General features: G+C 46.0%; 1 protein-coding gene across 1 annotated transcript in view; it reads right to left on the bottom strand.

Moving 5' to 3' along the window:
• Positions 1-1,669: 1,669 nt before the first annotated feature.
• ANO7 (anoctamin 7) overlaps positions 1,670-19,357 on the bottom strand; it is a 52,286-nt gene continuing 34,598 nt past the window's right edge. Inside the window, exons 17-23 of the mRNA XM_078611266.1 lie at positions 18,850-18,947; positions 17,782-17,918; positions 13,545-13,750; positions 12,761-12,903; positions 11,952-12,042; positions 10,694-10,828; positions 1,670-6,789 (exon numbers count right to left, since the gene is read on the bottom strand). Of these exons, the coding sequence (XP_078467392.1) occupies positions 6,763-6,789; positions 10,694-10,828; positions 11,952-12,042; positions 12,761-12,903; positions 13,545-13,750; positions 17,782-17,918; positions 18,850-18,947 (837 nt within the window). The 3' untranslated portion in view covers positions 1,670-6,762. The remainder of the gene's footprint in view (positions 6,790-10,693; positions 10,829-11,951; positions 12,043-12,760; positions 12,904-13,544; positions 13,751-17,781; positions 17,919-18,849; positions 18,948-19,357) is intronic.

Below are 19,357 nucleotides of genomic sequence, written 5' to 3'. Positions count from 1 at the left end.
GCGCTTGTGTCTTGTCATCAGTGCCTTGCCACTATACATGAACACACACACACACACGTTAAGATGTTTAAAATATATTTGATATTCCTACAGCTTGGTGATTAGTGGCAATTGCCACTAATTTGTGCATGGGGTGTGTGGTGAGCTCGATAACCAGGACTTATTCGAGTATTGCTGTATTTTTTATTTTTCTGGAATTGGATGTGTCTGACCATCAAAATAGAAAACGGCTGTTTCCACCATAATACGTGTGCCTCATCTCATTGGATGAGAACTCGTGCTGTCCATGATGCCAACCAGTTCAGATTGTAACTTGAGCAGGTTACCAGCGGACAACTTAACCCTACTTGTGTTGGCAGTTCAGAGTTGGGGGCCCAATTCCAAGTGGCATCAAAGCCTCACCATTTGGCTGCCTTTTGGTGAAACGTGTCAACTTCCATAAAGCACACTCAACTCCTCTTAGCCCGCACAGACATGGGGTACATCTTCACATTTTCTTTCTCATTTGTGCGAAGGAGGGAAGAAAAATTATTTGCTATGCTGAATTTGCAACCACTTCTAGGTCCATTTCATCTCATAACAATAGTTTTTACCCTTTCTGGCAATCAAACAGGTGTTAAGATGTTTAAACACCAAACAATCCATTGTTCAAGGAATCTTGTCTGCATTAACCACACGTGCTTGTGAGTTGTGAACATGCAAACAAAAAATACGCTATAATATGCATTGACTGATAATATACATAATAGCATATGTTATTCATATATATATGTATGAATATATTATCAGAGCATGTGTTTTGTACGCATGTTCAAAAATATGCTTTTACAATATATGCATTGTCTGATAATGATATGCATAATATATAAATATATTATCAGAGCATGTTTTTTGTTTGCATGTTCGCCACAAGTACGTGTGGGTAATGCAGACGGATTCCGTTCAAGTAGATTCTGTTTGGTGTTTTAACTTCTTCACACCTGTTTTATTGCCAGAAAGGGGTCAAACCTATTGTTATATTTTGCGGGCAAGCATGGCCGATAAAAATTGGCGTGTGTTGTGTGATAATTGTGGAAGCCACTGGAGCTCTATGCACTTTCACATTTTGATTAAAAACCTCATTTCTTTAGAACTTTATTTTTGTGTTTAGCTTGTCCCCCCACCCCTCACCTCCAATTAACATGGTTGGCTACGTACGGTGCAAAAGAAGTTCACCGTACACAAGGTTAAGCCCTAAAGACTGCAATGCTGGTGTCTAGATAAACTTAACAATGGAACATGGTTCATAACATGGCCACGTGCACACTCCACATGCTTGGAAATTACAATTCGTCATTAGATCAGAAGTTGCCCAGCAAATACTAAGGCTGGAGCCTATACAAGATAATTCAAATATAAGCTTCAACAAGCGATGTATGTAGTAGGGCGAATGCATGAATAACTAAATCAAAGGCCGCGGGTAATATGACATCGCATAATAGTCTTAAAAATAGTTCAAAGCAAAGGCGCAAAGATAAGGTATTCATTTTTTCAAATCTAGGTTGAAGGAATCTAGGCAATGGATGTGGAGAAGCCTAAATTATGAAATTAACTGAAATTGAATTTGATACTAGCAGGTGGTCTTACAGGTATCGTTGAACAACAAAAAAACAACACTGATATGCGCGGACACTTTAAACATCGTAACATTGCATTTATTTCATGCACACACAAGGCAATTATCAAAGCGTTGTAAAATTGTGGTTTTACATGTCAAACATGCGTATGTTAGTTACAATGCCGCCGTATGCAAACCGCCCTTTTTGATAATTTGCATCGCGTTAGAAACTAAAAAGTGCTTTTTGTTGCCGACCATCGCGGATTTATGTCAGAAGCTTCAAGATAAAAAAAAAACACCAGTGATCTACCATAATAACTTGGCCAATTTACATTGCATCAATGTTTTGCATGCTTATAGGAAACGGCCGTTCTTTAAAATGTACATATCGCGGATATTACGTAGCAATTTACAGTCGCGTATTATTCAACAGAGTAAACGTTTCGCTGTGCACATTCCGTATGATGGCGCTAATGCGAACGTGCCCAAAAATGAGAAATGTGTGTGTCCAACATTTAGTCCGTCTCGTGCGAAAGGTCCTGATTGTTGCCCATCTCCATACCTAATATTACAAAGCATAAAAAACACGATTTCATCATTTAAGTTCTCCGACGACGTCCGTTATTTACGTCGTAACTCCGGTTAGTGCATGTCTTTTGTTATTGCAGCATTCGTTTTGCGCACGTGCAATTTAGAATGACCAGCATGCCTCTTGCATAGATATCCCAGCATTCTTCCATGTTCGAATTTGTATATATACAAGTGTACTGCGCGATGACGCGCCTTCTGCGTCTGTCCTCACGAGGCTAACACTCGTTGCCGTGCACATTGCCCCGTTATTTCGCTGCGTAGATTATGGATTGTTCTACCTCCTTGAGAGGTGATGCATGCATGGAAAGGGCATGGGGGCGGGCTAGGTTTGGTTGCCGAACCTTTCGTGTGCTTGTCACTGAATCAAGTTGCCCACAAGTGTGATTCCGTTTCAACTTGGCAAGATCGGGAGGCCGTTAGAGAAGAATTGTTGGCTTTTCTGACGTGAAATGGACGTTGATGTTCCCTTGCAACTTAGTCTGAACGCGAAGACCGTCGTTTGCCCAGAATAATAACCACAAACTCAACATGGTAAATTACCTGCAGTTAAGTTGCGTAAAAAGCTAATATTTTAGAATACATATTGATGTTAACGTCTCCTTTACAAAATGTAGTGAATCTCAATGACCGTGCAACCTGGTTAACATTTCGTAAAAGATACCAGGGAAACCTGATGTTGCATAGTCCTGCATTTTGCCAACCCTTGTAAGCCACCACAAATAAATTGTCATACTTGGTAAGTTAGGAGGAAGAGTGAAATGTCTTTAAAGATCCTTAAGTGAATTTCATTGTTTTGATTATTCGTTTCGTTACAGCAGGAATTAGTTTACAAATGTGGGCTTTCTTACTGACATCTTATGCATCATTATAATTGCTATAAACTATAAGCTAAATAAAAAAAATACCGGGTAAGGCCCACTGAACTATATAGCTCTTTTTCAAAAGCGACCTAGCCACATGATAGTCGAAGTGCCTTATGTGGAAATGTATAACAGCCACAAACTCTAAACGCATGTTGATTCTAAATGGGGGGGGGGGGGGACTGGAGGACCCGGAGAAAAAAAATCCACATGACCACGGGGAAAACCAACATGCAAACTCCAAATATACAGCAGGCATCGGGATCGAACCCACAACCTCCTGTATACCAGGCGAGGCAGTTAACATCTCGCCACCGCGGCCGACCACTTTTAATTTGATTGGTGTCTACAGGCTAGATCGTAAAGAAAATGTTCAATTCATGTATCGTAAGCTGAAGAATCTATCAACTGACAAATCGATAAATAGTTCCACTCCTAATTAATCATGACCATCCACCCCCCTTCTCAAATACCCTATATGGGTCCAGATTGTTTGGATAAGGCGTTTCGACTTGTGATTCTGCAGCGTGGTCCGTGTGTTTCCTTCTTGAGTGTCCTTCCCTCCGTGGCTGTTGGTCAAACATCACAAAGCATCATGGGGAAAAAATAGCGTTGATGTTCAGTGAAGCCCTTTGTGAACCCTAATTATATTATTCAACACAATTAACTATTGATGGAAAGTGCAGCCAAACCTTAATTACTTCTATTACATATAATTGTTTTCTCACGTTACCCGTTGTTCATAGTACATTTCTACAGGTTTTATTATCTTAACATTTAAAATGCACACAACTTCATATTAATGTATTGCACCATCATAAACTGCGTTAATGCGATTCAGAGTACAGGGTATTAACACTGCTTGCCTCGCAACAGACAAAAAACACTTTCAGAATATACCACGCAGGCTCTGTAGCTCTTATACACCTGGTGTGCTCCCTGCACAGGGTTCCTTCGTTGAATGCGGTAGATGCGTTTTAAAAAAGATGGGGCGCACAAAGCGGAAATCGCATAGCATAGACCACAGTCACTCAACCCACAATGCACCGCACGAGACAGCTGCCTGCCGAGTACACACACAATGTTGTCCTACCACATCCGACCCACGTAGCTGCATAACGAGTGAATTCAATCCGCACGAAGTGAGTTTTGGGTCTACGTTGGTTGGCCGCATTTACGCGAAATCGCACAAACCGAACCCGGATAAAGCAAAGGAAAACTCTTTCGGTAAAGTCACGTAGGTTTATATATATATCTACGTGACTTTACCGAAAGATGGATTCCTGCAGTCACGAAAGCTTCAAATCAAAAAGTAAAACCTGTATGTGACCTCATCTTAACCTCGGATGCTTTTTCCGAGTCCGTTTGTTGTTGTAATTTCCGCCCGAAATGTTGTTTATCCCGATTGTGCTATGAGCCTCATCATGTCCCGAGAAGAATTATATTTTCATATCCCTCGCAGAGCAGTGCAATTGTTCGTGTGGGATTACGGCCCGTGGAAGTGGGTCTCACAGAGTTACCTCTGAGATCTCTTCGAGTGACCTCCAGTCCACACAGTAGGGGCACCACTTCCCACCTGCTCGGCAAACGAGGAACGATGTTCGTAGCGTGACGGTAAGAAAGTGACGGTAAAAAAACTATATTTTAATTCCGAGAGCTGGAATTTGGCCAAATTGAAGTGCAAAGCCAAATTGAATGTCGTGATGGGGTTTTTTGTGTGCAGTCATTTGGTGGCCGGGTTGAGAACATCAACTCGCTACACTTGAGGACCCAGTTTAATCACACACAGGTAGCTGCCTGGAATCGAACCCAGACTAAGGTGGCAGTTTTGCACTCTGACCTCTGAGTGACCTCTTTTTTTTGTAATAGTAATAGCCTCCACCACACACAGACTTCCACTCTTTTACTTTCACAATGGCTTTCCATGCACTCGCTATATATTTGTAAAATATAGAATTAAAAAATATCCATAGGAATTTATCCTGAAATGACCATGTGGATAATCCACAAAGTGAGTCGCTCCTGTACACATCTCTCATATAATTATGCTAATTGAAGTATATTCCTGCTGCAAGTCTTGATTTATTGTGACCCCCCCCATCAGTTTGTTTTTAGTGACATTGTAATGTTTAGCGTGTAAGAGGAGGCCAGGTACTCTCTTTCAGGGCTCTCTCTCTCAAGCTCCTTTAAGTGGGGGAGGGCCCCTTGCGTCAGAAGCGGGTGCGAGCAAGCCATTTCAGGGCTGCGCCTTAATCTTCACCGAATGTACAACAGTGCAATTGACTTGTACACGTGGGGAAATGCCAAGCATTACATTCCATCACTTCCTCGTTTGTCGTAGCAGGAAGGTACAATGAAGGAATTCCCATTCCATTTGTTTTCGGGTTGTACCACGTGTTGCTTGGCATGACGCCTAAACTTTCTCGCTCCACGTGCTGGGAGCTTCTTCAGGCACTGAACAGTTCCGATTGGCTGCTGAAGAAGCGCCCGGAACGTGCAGCGAAACGTCGGACATGCCGAATGACGCGCAGGTACGACCTGAAAACACGTAGAAGAGATGCAGAGCACAACCGTGACAAACTATGCAGCGGTAAGAGACAAATGTGATCGTGTTTAAAATCGACCCATAGAGCTTAACATTCACGAACCCACCTGTGTAAACGTAACGCGCACCCATTGCATCTTGACGACAATACGGACGGGTGCCTTAAACATTTGAGTGCAACGGGAGAAGACGACCACTCGAAGCAACGGCTGCGTCCGGCGAAATGTTAAATCGGCGGAGTGCGTATCGAGCGCGACCGACAAACATCGGCAAAAAATGTGGCGATCCTCGCGCTGCGTTTGCGTCCCTATCCACCATCGAAGGAACCTAACTCGAGATTTAAAATAAAAAAAATTTCAACGGTTTTACTTAACTTGATTCCTCTGTTTGTCGTGGTCAAATCTTGTCGTCAAAATTTCGTCCACTTCCCGTTGTCCAATCAATTACCACATTTTGCACACGTACTCCGATCCGGTGACAATGCGTGCCTGTATTAAAATCGGCATTAATTCATCAATTAATTGCCTCCTTTCAAGCAATTTAAATTTTTGTATGGACGCCTTATTAATTATATAAATTTGTGTCGGTCAAAAACGCCGCGGTCTCTAAACTGTAGAATCGGCTCACAAAACGCATTCGCCGCGTGTCTCAGGCGCAATTCACGCACTTTATCGACTGCGAGTTAAACCAAGTTGTTAATAAAACCGTTTAAAAAAAAAAAAATTTAAAACGAGTATTTAGAACTGCTTTTTTTGCGTTGAGTTTGTCCTTCCCTCCGCACCTCCGATTAGCCATGGTTGCCTACGTAAGTCGCAAAAGAAGTTCAACATACAGATATATCCTCTACAGCGTGCGCGTAGTGTCCGGGAGAACGTTGCTGCTGCTGCTGCTCGTCGTCGTTTTCGTAGCTGTGCTCGGTCATTCGCAGTGCGGCAGCGTGGAGAAGTAGGAGAGGGGGGTGGTGGACAACGTTCGCCAAGGTCAAGAACGCTGCGCTGTTCACGGGGATCTCCGTTTGGCTTGGGAGCCGTGCGGTGGAGCCGAGGACACTTCACGGCAGCGAGAGAAGGGGGGGAGAGATGGACGTTCGCTCCACATGTGTATGCAATTTGCCAGAGAGCAGAGGGAGGGAGCTGTGCAACCGCTTTGATTAGCTTCGTTCCACTCGCTCATGCAGCTGGGTGGAGAAGGCCATGCTGCAAGAGAGAGAGAGAGAAGAGCGAGGCAAGAAAAAATATAAAAACGTTAATTGCCTAACGACGACACAAACACAGCACAATGTTTTCGTGTTACTAGGCACCTGGACACTCGGGCGGGATTAACAATTCTCTCGTCCACCGATCTGACCGAAAGTTACCCGCCTTGTCCTGGTTTCCTCAGGATCATCCTCTTTCGTAGCTACCCTGGGATATCTCACAAGTTCTCCCGGCACATTGGCAGTCGCTCAATAATAGACCGGCTCGAGACGATGCATTGACATGAAGTTCACCCCCTCGTATTTGACCCCCCCTCCCCCTCGTCACACGGCATCACAAAAAGTCAGACCCCCCCCTCTCAAATATGACGTCATAAAGCTCTGCCCCCCCCCCCCCCCAAATATATTATGCTTCAAATCGCTTTAAATTATTGTCATTGTAGTGCGTATTTCATGTGGTGCTGCACTCTGATGTTGTAGGGAAAAACATAGAAAAGTCTATTTAATTAAGTAGAACGTGTTGTCTATATTCATTTCAAGTTGCGCATTTTGATGTGACGTCACATTTCTCAACCCCCCCCCCCTCGTCACACATCGTCACAAATGTCTGACCCCCCCCCCCCTAGGTGCGTGACGTCATTTATGGACGGCCTCTTAAGAGATACCCTTCATCCCACGATATGTCCCGGTTTTTTGGAGCTCACGAGTGGCACGATTCAGGTTTGATTCAACTCAAGAATCCATTCCTCCTAACGTGTCAGCAAGTGGTCTCGCTTCCCCGTGAACCCGAACTCACGTATTCATCTACGAGTATAAAAAACCAGTGTCATGGGAAGCTTGTATCTGGAGCTGAGAGAACTCACATAACTCCATGCATTCTGGCGAATTGCCCGATGATGCTGGATGCAATTACCAGCGAAACGTCGTACTCAAATTGTAAATGTTGTGGTTTCACGCTTCAACACACCGGTGGGCTAAAGCAGTGAACTATTTGTCTTTTGTCAACGTGACACTTTTTTTACTGATTGGCCGTGTCGGGTGGTGGAGGGTTACGACACATTTATAAGTAACGCGATCTAAACCCAAAAATCGTTGATTATGAACAATATTGGTCGCGAAAGCCTACGTGTTAAACTCCCTGCAGCTTGCGTTGCTTTCCACCTATACTATATAGCAGTCATTATTAACCTGTACATTTGGAGTTTGCATGTTCAACCCTTGGTCGCGTGGATTGTTTTTGCTACTTAAAACTATTAAACTATTTAAAAATAGTTTCACATCTGCGGTGTCTCCTCGGCCCTGCCCCGGGGCCCCACTCCTTGGCTCTCAGCCCCCCCCCCCTCTGCCCCCCAACTCAAAATGCAAGACATCCGCTCCGTACAGGCAGCTGTAGGAAATTACAGACACGAAGACTATCATTGCATTGCCCGAAAGCACGGTGGAAATGCCACTGGCGTATCGGGTTTCCAGCACTCCGCTGTAAGTTATTCAGTGCGGTGGTGGTTGGGGGGGGTGGCAGCTCAGTGGTCAGAGCACTGAGCCGGTACTGCTGAGACCCTGGGTTTGAATGCAGCAGGGGAGGGCAAGACACGAAGCACTGAGATCCATTCCGGTGGCCCTGTCAATAGGCTCCGGCGACACACCACAAAGCTATGGCCAACAACTAGCCGAATTTTAACCCTGTAATGCCCAAGCATTTTTTTTTTATGTGGGAAACCAACTTTATTTATGCGACTTCATCTATTTTAAATTCATAATAATTCCTCGTAAAGGTTTTTGGGTTAGATCGCGTTATTTATAAATGTGTCGTAACCCTCCACACGGCCAAACAGAGCGCCTTCACTCGAGGCGCTTGGACGTAGCTTAGAAAACGATGACGCAAATGCTCCAAGCTCGTGTGCTGTTTCATTCAGGCGCTGTCTCCCCGACAGACCTGGTTTTCACCTGAGGACGGCTGCTTGCGTTGTGGCCGAAACGTCGTGAGAATTATTTTATTATGTTTTATTTTTATTATTTTATTACTTCCCTTCTACGTGACTTTACCGAAAGAACCAAGAAGATGAATCCCTGCAGTCACGAAAGCTTTAAATCGAAATGGAACGACGTAGTTGCCAGTGGCGGACAAGGATTGAGGAATGAGTGACACCGATAGAGGGGTAACGTGTACTTCGGGATCACGAGAGGCTAGGGGAAGGATGGGAAGGAGTGGAGTGGGCAAGGGGAGATTTTTACGTTTTTTCTACAAAGCACGGCTTTTCTGCTGCCCTGCCGCAGTGTAGCACGTGTGGACCACTTTGAATTCGGAGGCTGCGTTTTTGAAATAATAATATGGAGGGGTGGCTCAACATTTTACTGTTATCATATTTGCTACAGGTCTATACGATACTTATCGCCATCTAGCGGTAGACGCTGTTACATTTTGAATTCATGAAATATCAGGGATTTTTATTGACCGTCAGCCGTAACGAGAGGTTGTTGGCTGCTTTTGTTAGGGTTTGTTCCGATTTGTCCTGAGATCAACCAACATTCCTTAGCGACACACGGGTGGATCGCGACCCACGCCTTGGCCACTGCTGGAACACTGATGGCCGTCTGTGCATAAACCGGGTTCTTCAGCACAGGCAGTCCTTGATTTACGAACAACTCGACTTACGAACGGGACAGGAATAGAGCTCGTTCGTAAGTCGAGGACCGCATGTACAGGAATGGATGGTCTCAGCCCAGTCACCAGTGTGGGTCAGAGGTCGCAAACGGGTTTTGATTCCTTACCCGTACCCGTACCCGGCCGCACCAGGGTCGCACACGGGTAGCCGTACTCGGCCGTACCCGTACCCTACCCGTTCCCGGCCGGGTATGGGTAGGGTACGGGTATCGGGTACCTGATTGCGACCTCTGGGATGAAGCCACGTTGCAGGCGCGGGTGGGTTGATTCTAGGAACTTGAATTGTGAGAAGAGACAAGACGTTGGGAAATGAGTGACAAACAGTTACTCACCAGTGACTCACGGTCTACCCGTACCCGTACCCGGCCGCACCAGGGTCGCAAACGGGTACCCGTACCCGTACCCGGCCGGGTACGGGTAGCCGGGTATCGGGTAGGGTACGGGTATTGGGTACCCGTTTGCGACCTCTGGTGTGGATGGGGGAAGTACTGCCCCCTGTGGACCAGAAGTGACTAGGAAAGCATCTCAGAAGTAGTTCTTTAACATCCACCTCCACTGGCCGTTATCTAAAACCCGGGGGTGTGTTTCTCGATTTTCTACGAGAGATCCGAATGGTTATTTTGTATAATGACAGGATGCCGATACATCAATCTGGGTAGCAAAAAAGATGATAATAAAAGTTATTCACTGCACGGCACTTTTTTTTGAGTCCTCGTACGGATCAGGGGAATGATTCATGAATGCAGAGGATTTCCCAGAAGGCTAATGATTGCTGCCCTGCCTCTTGGTGCATTAGGCATTCAGGCACGCGGAGAATGATCTAAAACACCATCGTGATGTCCACTTGTAAAACTAAAAGTTTAGATTCCTTTTGTGCCGGATGCCATAACATGTTTTGTTTTATCTCGCCGCCTTCCTCTCATGTGACCTTGATAAAAACGAATTTAAACATCACGCACCGTCCGGCCGTTTCATTGGTTGTCATCTGGGTCCTGATCTATTAAGTAATTCGTGATGGCTGAGCTAGTGTGGTTAGAATCATCAACTCCCCTGGGAAAAAAAATCACAAGGATGTTATTCATTGATCAATGGATTTATCTGTTAAGTCTCATGCTCTCAACGTCACTTCTCCTTTTGTACGACCGCATTCGCGTACAGAAATTAATCCTCTTTGTTGCTCCATTGCCGCAGGGAAATAAGTGTAATGAGATGCGTGTGTGGGAGATTCATTAACGAGGCCTACCACCAGAAGTTTTTCCTGATTGTCGGCCAGGGCCTGCTTGGCAAGGTAACGCTCCCTCTTCATCTTGATCTCCAGAGACTCGGGAACATCGGGCACCAGCCAGTCGATCATGCGGGAGATGAAGAACACTACATGCTTGACAAAGACAAAGATCCCCCCAGAGAGCCTTAACAGACTTTTTGGGGCAAGTGCTGTTAGCGAGCACCTATGAAGGCCCGCACGGCACACGAATGGGTTGTTGGCAAGCACCACACCCAACCGCCTTTATTTCCCCAGTGAAGATGTTCATACATCATAGCAGGTACTCGTTTAAGACGGATTCATGATGATTGTTAGTCATTTCATTTTTTTTGTTACAAATATTTTTCTTCCGGGCAAAATATTTATGAAATCCCAAATTCAATCGTTGGGCGTAGATAGCTATTGTCTATTAAATTAATGCTTTGCAAAAAGTGATTAATGGCGTGGCTATTATATGTCATACTCGTTGACTGCAATGCATTTGTTTTTTCATTGTTTTATTTATTGACCAGTTGAGAAGCTACGTCAGTTGTTGGTACCACTCATGCTCGTATAACTTTGGGTATTTTGACGATAGTTCACAGTGAAATTCTGCATCCATTTTGATGTGGGAGGAGCAGTGCCGGATTATCCTAGTAGCAAAAGTAGCATATGCTACGGGGCCCGCACTAAACGCTTTCAAGCTATCAATTCCGGTTAAGTGATTCTGCACTTGCTCTATTACTATAGTACTATACTGCCTTCAACTTTAATGAACGACTGGGTGTTTAAGGTGAACGATTTTTCGTATTATCTGGCTGTATAGCAAATGATAAAAGTACGATTACTTTACTATGCAAGTAAAAAATTAGTCTTTTAATATTTATGTGTTTTTATTTATTTAGCGCCCCCTTATAGCATATACTGCAGGCCTCGCACTAGCTTTATACGGCACTGGGGGGGGGAGCACTCGCAACAAAGCCTATTACTCGTGTTTGTCTGCATCAGTGACCCCTTTCATCTGCATAGTAAAGCAGGTTGATGAATACATGTAATAGGATCAAGCTGTCACTGCAATTATCCCGTAAATGGTAATTGTGAGAATATGAGGAACACTTGCTGTTGCGGATCGATTCGGGTACGGGGATAACAGGCGGAACGGACGATAGGTAGAAGCACAGGAGTAGTTTCGCCATGTCGACAAAAAAATCCACGTCGGATTTGCGTCGCGATCAGTGGTGTGAAGGAGACGCTATACCTCAAACGCGATGATGAACCCCAGGCGTATGGCGAGCAGCTTCCAGTAAAAGAGGGTGTGCTTTCCATCCTGGTCTCGATAGTCCTTGTACCTTAAACAGCACACAGCACACGGCCAGCACCATCACTTCACCTTTATATATAGAGCCATACAAAACGTTAAGTCGCGGTTAGTGCAGTGCTGTACGACACCACTGACTTGAGATGTTAACTACCTTGCCTGGTATACAGGAGGTCGTGGGTTTGATCCCGACACTGATGCCTGTATATTTGGGGTTCGCATGTTCTCCCCGTGGCCGTGTGTATTTTTCTCTGGGTTCTACGGTTTTTCCATTCACGTTTAGAATCAACATTCGTTTAGAGGATGTGACTGCTATACATTTCCACATGATAAGCCACTTCGTTGCGCTATTATGCGTGGCCAGGTCGTTTCTGAAAAGGAGATGTATAGCTCCGTGGGCCTTACCTGGTAAAATGAAAATAGTTTAAGTTAGTTTTAATTCCCGATCGTGGCGAACATCAGTGGTGAGTGACATCTTTATCTTGATTAGATGTTTGTTGCACACAGGAACATAGGCCCGTAACAGAACGCTGGGTGACAAAAAAAATCATACGTGGATATCTTCCAGGCCTACATACCCGACGCGTTCTGTTTGATCAAGGGGGGAGGGGCAAGTCTCTTTTTTTTAAGTCTACAGACTCAGAGATCCCAACATCTCATGGGCGAGCATTCCAGCTCGGCTTCCAGTTCGCTCCCAGCGGTGACGTTGACCACGCAGCTGCTGGAAGCTGCAAGGGCCCGGGCATCACCTGCAGTGTGTGTAGTTGTTGACAACGTAGTCGTCGGGAGCGTACGACAGCGTGAAGTTGATGTACCCTCGCAGGTTCCTGTCGTACGTGTACTGGTAGAGCAGCTTTGGCAAGAAGTTGGACGTGAACGCGATGAGGAAAGCCTGCGCGACACACGGCAGGTTGTCAGTTGTGGCCACGTGAGAGTGCATAATGTGTCACATGCATTGGGCCTGCATGGCGACGGCAGGCGCTGTCGCCTTCTCAAATGGAAAATAAAAATAATCGCCCAAATGCCACTATGGCGCACGGCAATAGTGGGATGAATCGTGAGTTCGTGTCGTGTCCACTGTGAAACTATGGGTCTCTGTGTTAGTTTATAGGCCTCAGTCTGAGCCTATTGGTATCTGTATTGGTTTAAGTGCCTCTGTGTGAGCCTATGGATCTCTGTGTGATCCTTTGGGTCGTCTTTGAGCATTCCCTGAGGGCAGGAGCAGAATTCACCCATTGTGCCTGGAAACCAGCAGCTGGATTTCCAATTACACGGATTTATGGTCGCTACTTCAATTGTACCCATGGTATCCCCAGTGCCAATGGACAATAAAGGTGTGAAAATAACAGTACCAAAGTTGCGGTAAAATAATCTCGTGACAATCTTCATACCGTGAACTTTGACATCGTACCATATTGCATCACGAGCTACGATGTCGCACCTACGATTGGCGCTCTTGGCTACGTACGGTGCGAAAGAAGTTCAACATACATACACACACATGAGCCTAGTGATCCGGGAACACCGACTCACGTTGATGATGACGGAGATGTTCACGAGGGCGTCGAGGATGTTGAACCAGACCCCGATGTCCTGAGCCCTCTCGGCCACCGGGCGCCGGTACTCGCACACAAACTTCTGGGCGTCCAGACGCAGCTCGACCCAGTTGTTGAGCAGCGCGAAGAGCGGCGCGAGGGGGAACGCCGCCACGAAGATCGTGATGAAGCCAAACTGCAGCACTGGGCCGGGAGGGACACGAGACGGAGATGGCTCTATATATATGTAGGGGTGTCAGGGGAAGGATCCCCACCAATAGGAGGGTTAGTGGGAGGGATAATCGAGGAGATATAAGGGAAGAACGGGTGGGAAGAAGGGGCCTTTGGCGGGAACGAGATTGGGACGGCTGGGGACAGGTGTGGATGGGAAAGAAGGATTAAAAGACGAACCCCCTGCAACCTTGTGTCGGCTCTCCTTTACATATATAAAAAAAAACCTATAACTATAATTTTTTTTTATTTTACTAGGTAAGACCTACTTAGCTCTATATCTCTTTTTGAGAAGTGACCTGGCCACAAATGATAGCTCAACGAAGTGGCTTATCGCGTGGAAATTTATCGCGGCTGAATACTCTAAAACAAATGCTTCTACATGTGGAGGGAAAAACCGGAGGACATGGAGAAAAATCCACGCGATCACGGGGAGAACACGCAAACTCCAGATCGGTCGAGACGGTGGTGGTGGTGGTGGTGAGTGGCCAGATATCTGAGTCAGGCAACCCATGGCACCTGGGTCTGACCCGTGACCTCCTGCCAGCTAGTTTTCGACACTTCACGTGGTTTTAAAGTGCACCTCTGGGCCTGGCACAAGCGCAATGGAGAAGTCACCGCCACTTAGTGGTAAATGGCGGTTGTTATTGTTGTTGATGAGTGGCAACCCAAAATGGTCAGTGCTACGCGGACTTTAAACAAATTGTTTGGTAATGCTGCTGCTGCTATGGCAGTGGTGCATAAGGACAATTAACATCAACAAATTCAACACACTTGTCAAAATCACTGCAATTTTTTAAGAAATAAAAAATATATTGTTGATATTTTGGACAAACCTTCAAATAATTGTAAAGTATCACGAGATAAACAATGTAAATAATATAAAAAATATGGAAAAATGTTGATGGCACATTGCGTTACGGGAGGATGAGGCACAATCCATCTAATAGTGTGTTCCTGGGCCCAATCACGATTTCAATGAAATGATTTTAACTGCCCTAATTTCCGAATACACTTGAGGCCTTTTAGTAATATTATGTTTCGTGGTTGTTCTCTACACGTTTCTCAGACTTTTCTGCCTCAGAAATACAGGACAGTTACATTCCTTTTGCAATGGCGATTTGGACCAGGAATGCCCTGCTAGGTGGATTGTACCTCGTCCTCCCACAATGCAATGTTCCAGCAACATTTAATAAATTTGCTCTTAATATAAATGTAGTTTATTTCGTAGTAATATATTTTTTTATTATTGAAGGGTTTGTCTGCTACTCAAAAGCTACGATTAGGTCAATATTGATATGCCTATTTAAAAAAACCTGGTTATTAGAAAACGTTTAAAATGTAACTTTCATCAGGCTACATGGTGTTAAGTGCAGTCTGCAAACATTATTAACTCTGCCTATGGCACCGGCAGTGGTGTGCCATGAAGAAGGTCATTACCCAAAACGGCACCAATCTTTTTTTTATAAAAATACTTTTTTCGTTATTTTTAGGGGCACAGTGTTATTGGTGGATGTTGTTGAGTTTTTGTTTTAGCTGACGTAACGTTGTAAATGGTCTGTAGGCTGCACGCTGCCTGCCCTCCTTTGAAGATTGCCAACCAATCTTGATTTGAAGATTTCGTGACTGCAGGAATCCATATTCTTTGGTTCTTTCGGTAAATTCACGTAGGTAGAAAAATAAAACAAAAATAATATATCACGACGTTTCGATCGCAACACAAGCGGTCGTCCTCAGGCGTAAAAAACATATAATCCAGCAGTGGAACTGCTGAACCAGCGAGAAAGATGTTACAACAAGAGGTTATTTATGTGGCGATGGGTAAGAAAGTTAGCCAGTTCGCCTCAACAATCCCACACAAGTGGGTCGACAGGGTTCAGGAGTTGCATGAGGTGGGGCTCGACACTGACACGACAAGTCTTTCATCTACAAAAGGTCAGTAATGCAACAATGGTGGCTATATTGCTCGATATGTTGTAACTGTCGCTCCTGTAACACTATGCTGTCATGTACTTACCATGAATACACGACAGAGCCCTATGGTCAGTGTTTGTCCTCACAATAGGCCCTGGCAGGGGCCAGTCAATGCGCCAAATATATTAAATGTAAAAAAATGGTACCAACTACACTGGCAGTAAAACTGGTCATTGGTATGTGATGTAAAACGCTGTATGAAACTATTTAATGGCTAGGCGTGCGACAGGGGTGTGTGCAAGGGCATCGCAAGTCGTTCGCTGTCAACAGACTTCCCCACGAGTTGTTTGAAATGACTTTCCAGCAAGCTCTACACCGTAAAGAAGAGGTCCAATTCTGCACGCGCGCACGCACGTGTGTGTGTGTAGCAGCTAGCGCGCTGCACTACGAACCCAGCCGCCCGAGTTCGATTCCCGATCACGGCCAATAATCAGTGACGATTATCCGAACCGGTCCTGGGCCTCCTCTAGGTCGACTCAGCCTCAAATGAGTACCTAGTGAGGTGTAAGCATCACCAATGGGGAGACAAAGGCGGACGGGCGTGGTGCTGGCCACGCACGCCCTCGTGTGCCATTCTTGGTTTTTCGCTAACAGAACATGCCCCATTAGCTTTTGAAGCCTGTACGGGGGATCTTTGTGTTTGTATTTGCTGATAATGCTCTCTGGGCCTGTGTAGGATCAAAATATATGAAAGCACATTTTTCCCAATTTCATATCATTGGTTAACCGGCCTGGCAGTGCTTCCAACTCACGCCAGAACAAAGCCTGTTTAATATCGGACGTGACCTCGGGCTTAAAACCACCATCTCGGGCAGTGCTGACCTTGCTGCTTCCCATGTGCTTCGGGCCCTCTGGCATGTCAAGGCACATCACAAATCAACGCTCAAAAAAACAACTCTGAAATGTTATAGTCGAGTGATTACAGGGGGTCCCCAACTGTCACAGTGGGTGCCAATAAAAATGCAAAACTTGTTTCATCTGCCAAGCTTTAGTGTTCCACAATACACTGCATCCCCATAAATTATTAAAGACATTGTTACGGCGATGCTGCGTTGCCAGCGATGCGCAAGCACAAATATATATAAAGTTATAAACATTTTAACACTTTGGTCAAAAAACACTGCCTTAAAAGGAAAAATTCTAAACATCAATAAAATATGAATTTTCGTGGTCTCAAAGGGTGAGTGAGGAGTGATCGCCAAAATCGCCACCCATTTCCCCCCCTGCATCTACCACCGCTATCCCGACTCAACTCCGCGTTGAGCTCCCACGGTCTGACACAGTGGCGTGGTCGCTACATTATCGGCTCAGCGGTGTGCGGCAATCAGTCAATGTTTCATCGGTCTCGCACGATTGCACCTCGGCTTTTGTATATCGCGGCTCATCTTGCCTACCAATCACATCATCACGTTCACGGCCTCGAACATTTCACGCTGTGGGGCCGCTCCGTCTTCGCTAAAATGCAGCCACTACAGCTCCGTCGTAGCTTTTTTGCAATATCCCCTTACCGCTCCGATGAAATAGAAATAAAACGTGGGAACGTAAAGGAAATACATTTTCACGAAGATAAATTTGAACCGCTTTTTAAATAAATGTTTGTTGTTTCACAATGTTGAAAGCGTTGTTGTCTTGGAGGGCCCCCAACTCGTAGTGTTGGCCACCAATTGGGGGCGGGGGGGGGCAAGGCACCCCCTCTCCCCACACGGTAAGTTACGCTACTGGTCTAACAATATTCTTTCGGTCTTTCGGTAAAGCCACGTAGATAGAAAAAAATCAAACAAATATCACGACGTTTCGATCACAACGCAAGCAATCGTCATCAGGTGAAAAAAACCTATTTTTTTAAATTATTTTTTCTATATACGTGGCTTTACTGAAAGACTCAACGAATATTAATTCCTGCAGTCACGAAAGCTTTAAGTCAAGATGGTCTGACGATATCGGGAAAGCGGTCGGGGGCGTGGGATAGTTCGGACTGGAGGAGGTGGCGGGTAGCGGTGAGAGTGGAGCCGCGATCGCCGGCGGCTCACCCATCTCGAGGTACTCCTCAAAGAGGCCTTCGCACGGGATGAGTTCGTAGTCCTCCTCCCAGCGGCTTGACTCCGGCGCCACGTGCGAGCCACGCAGCGCGGCCAGCTTGCGCTTCTGCAGCCACGCCTTGATCTTCCTGCGGCAGGGACGCGGGGGGCGCGCGAGCCAAACAACTCATTTCTTTTAGAACTGCTTTGTTGTCAATTTAACACGTAGGCTTTCGCGACCAATATTATTCATAATATAGGTTTGTTGTGTTTAAGTTTGTTGTCCTTCCGCTCCCCTCACCCCGCACCTCGTCCGATTAGCGCGTTCGGCTACGTACGGTGCGAAAGAAGTTCGACACACATGCATCGTACCACACGTGCGAAAATCGAAAATAGAATAACTACGCAGATTATATGAAAATGACATAAAAGGGATAAGGTAGAGAAGCAGCCATGCAATCAGTTGCTTACACCACTGCTGACGGAAGGGACTCCACTGCAGGATAGTCTCGGCAGCCCCACTAGAAGGTGTTACTAGAGGGTATGTTGGGACAATCTTCCACGCTGGACAGACGTTTGGCAGACGTGGGAGCACCCGCACTTTACCCCGCCACGCGCAATCTGCCAATCGACTAACTGAGGTGCCCCCACTTGCGCTGCTGTTGGCCGTCGCGTATGATCGACGGTGACTGACTCAGCGACGGCTGGTCATGGTCATGATTATTATTATATCCATGCGTCTTCGCGTGGCTCAGTGGAGCGACTGCGGACCTCGCACGCGGAACATTGAAGAGGTGGCTCACTGACCCATTTACGCTGCCGGGTGGACAGAGGTGGTTTGGGTGCTTCCATAAGGAACTTGCACCATTGTTTAATGGTGCCGCGCCAGGACAAAATTATCTGTTTTAGCGTTAGGCTAATGGAGCGGGGACAAAACCGTTTGGACAATGAGGGGGGACATGTGAGAAAACGATACAAACGGAGGGCGAGGGTAACGGATGCACTTAGCCAACGACGGGGATCGCAATCTCGAGCCGGCTAAGCCGGTAGCCGGGGACGGGGCGGGAATGCGCCACTCACGGGAATACGAACTCCTGGATATTGTTGATCACCTGCTTCCCCACCATAATGATGATGAGCTGCTGCGCCAGCTCAATGAGGCATCCTCCAGGCCCGCACTGCGGCGGCACAGACGACGGGCACACGCGTGTCCGCACGCCACGCGGTAACGGGAGAACATCAAACGCACCACTCTGTGCTTACACTGGGCTCTCCTCGGGAACTCTGGCTTCTGTGTGAACTCATGTCCTCTTTGAGCATTCTCTGAGGGCACAAGCGGGATTCGCCCATTGTGCCTGGAAGCCAGCGGCTGGATTTACAATTACACAAATTGCGTACTCGGGTTTTCCTTCGTATTCACGACTCGCGAGCTTTCCTCAGGTACTCAGTACTCCGGTCAGTGGCCAACATCGGCCCGCCGTTGTTAATAATAATAACAATTTGAAGTTGTAACATGCACAGTATTTTCTCACTTTGGAAAAGCGGGAACGACTCGGAGACACGAGGAATCACAGACGAGCAGTCGGCG

This window comes from Lampetra planeri, chromosome 36 (genome assembly GCF_965212315.1).
Source record: "Lampetra planeri chromosome 36, kcLamPlan1.2.h2, whole genome shotgun sequence".
In the NCBI taxonomy this organism is placed as follows: Eukaryota; Metazoa; Chordata; class Hyperoartia; order Petromyzontiformes; family Petromyzontidae; genus Lampetra; species Lampetra planeri.
The sequence above is the reverse complement of the archived record's forward strand: the minus strand, read 5'-3'. Positions and strand labels throughout refer to the sequence as shown.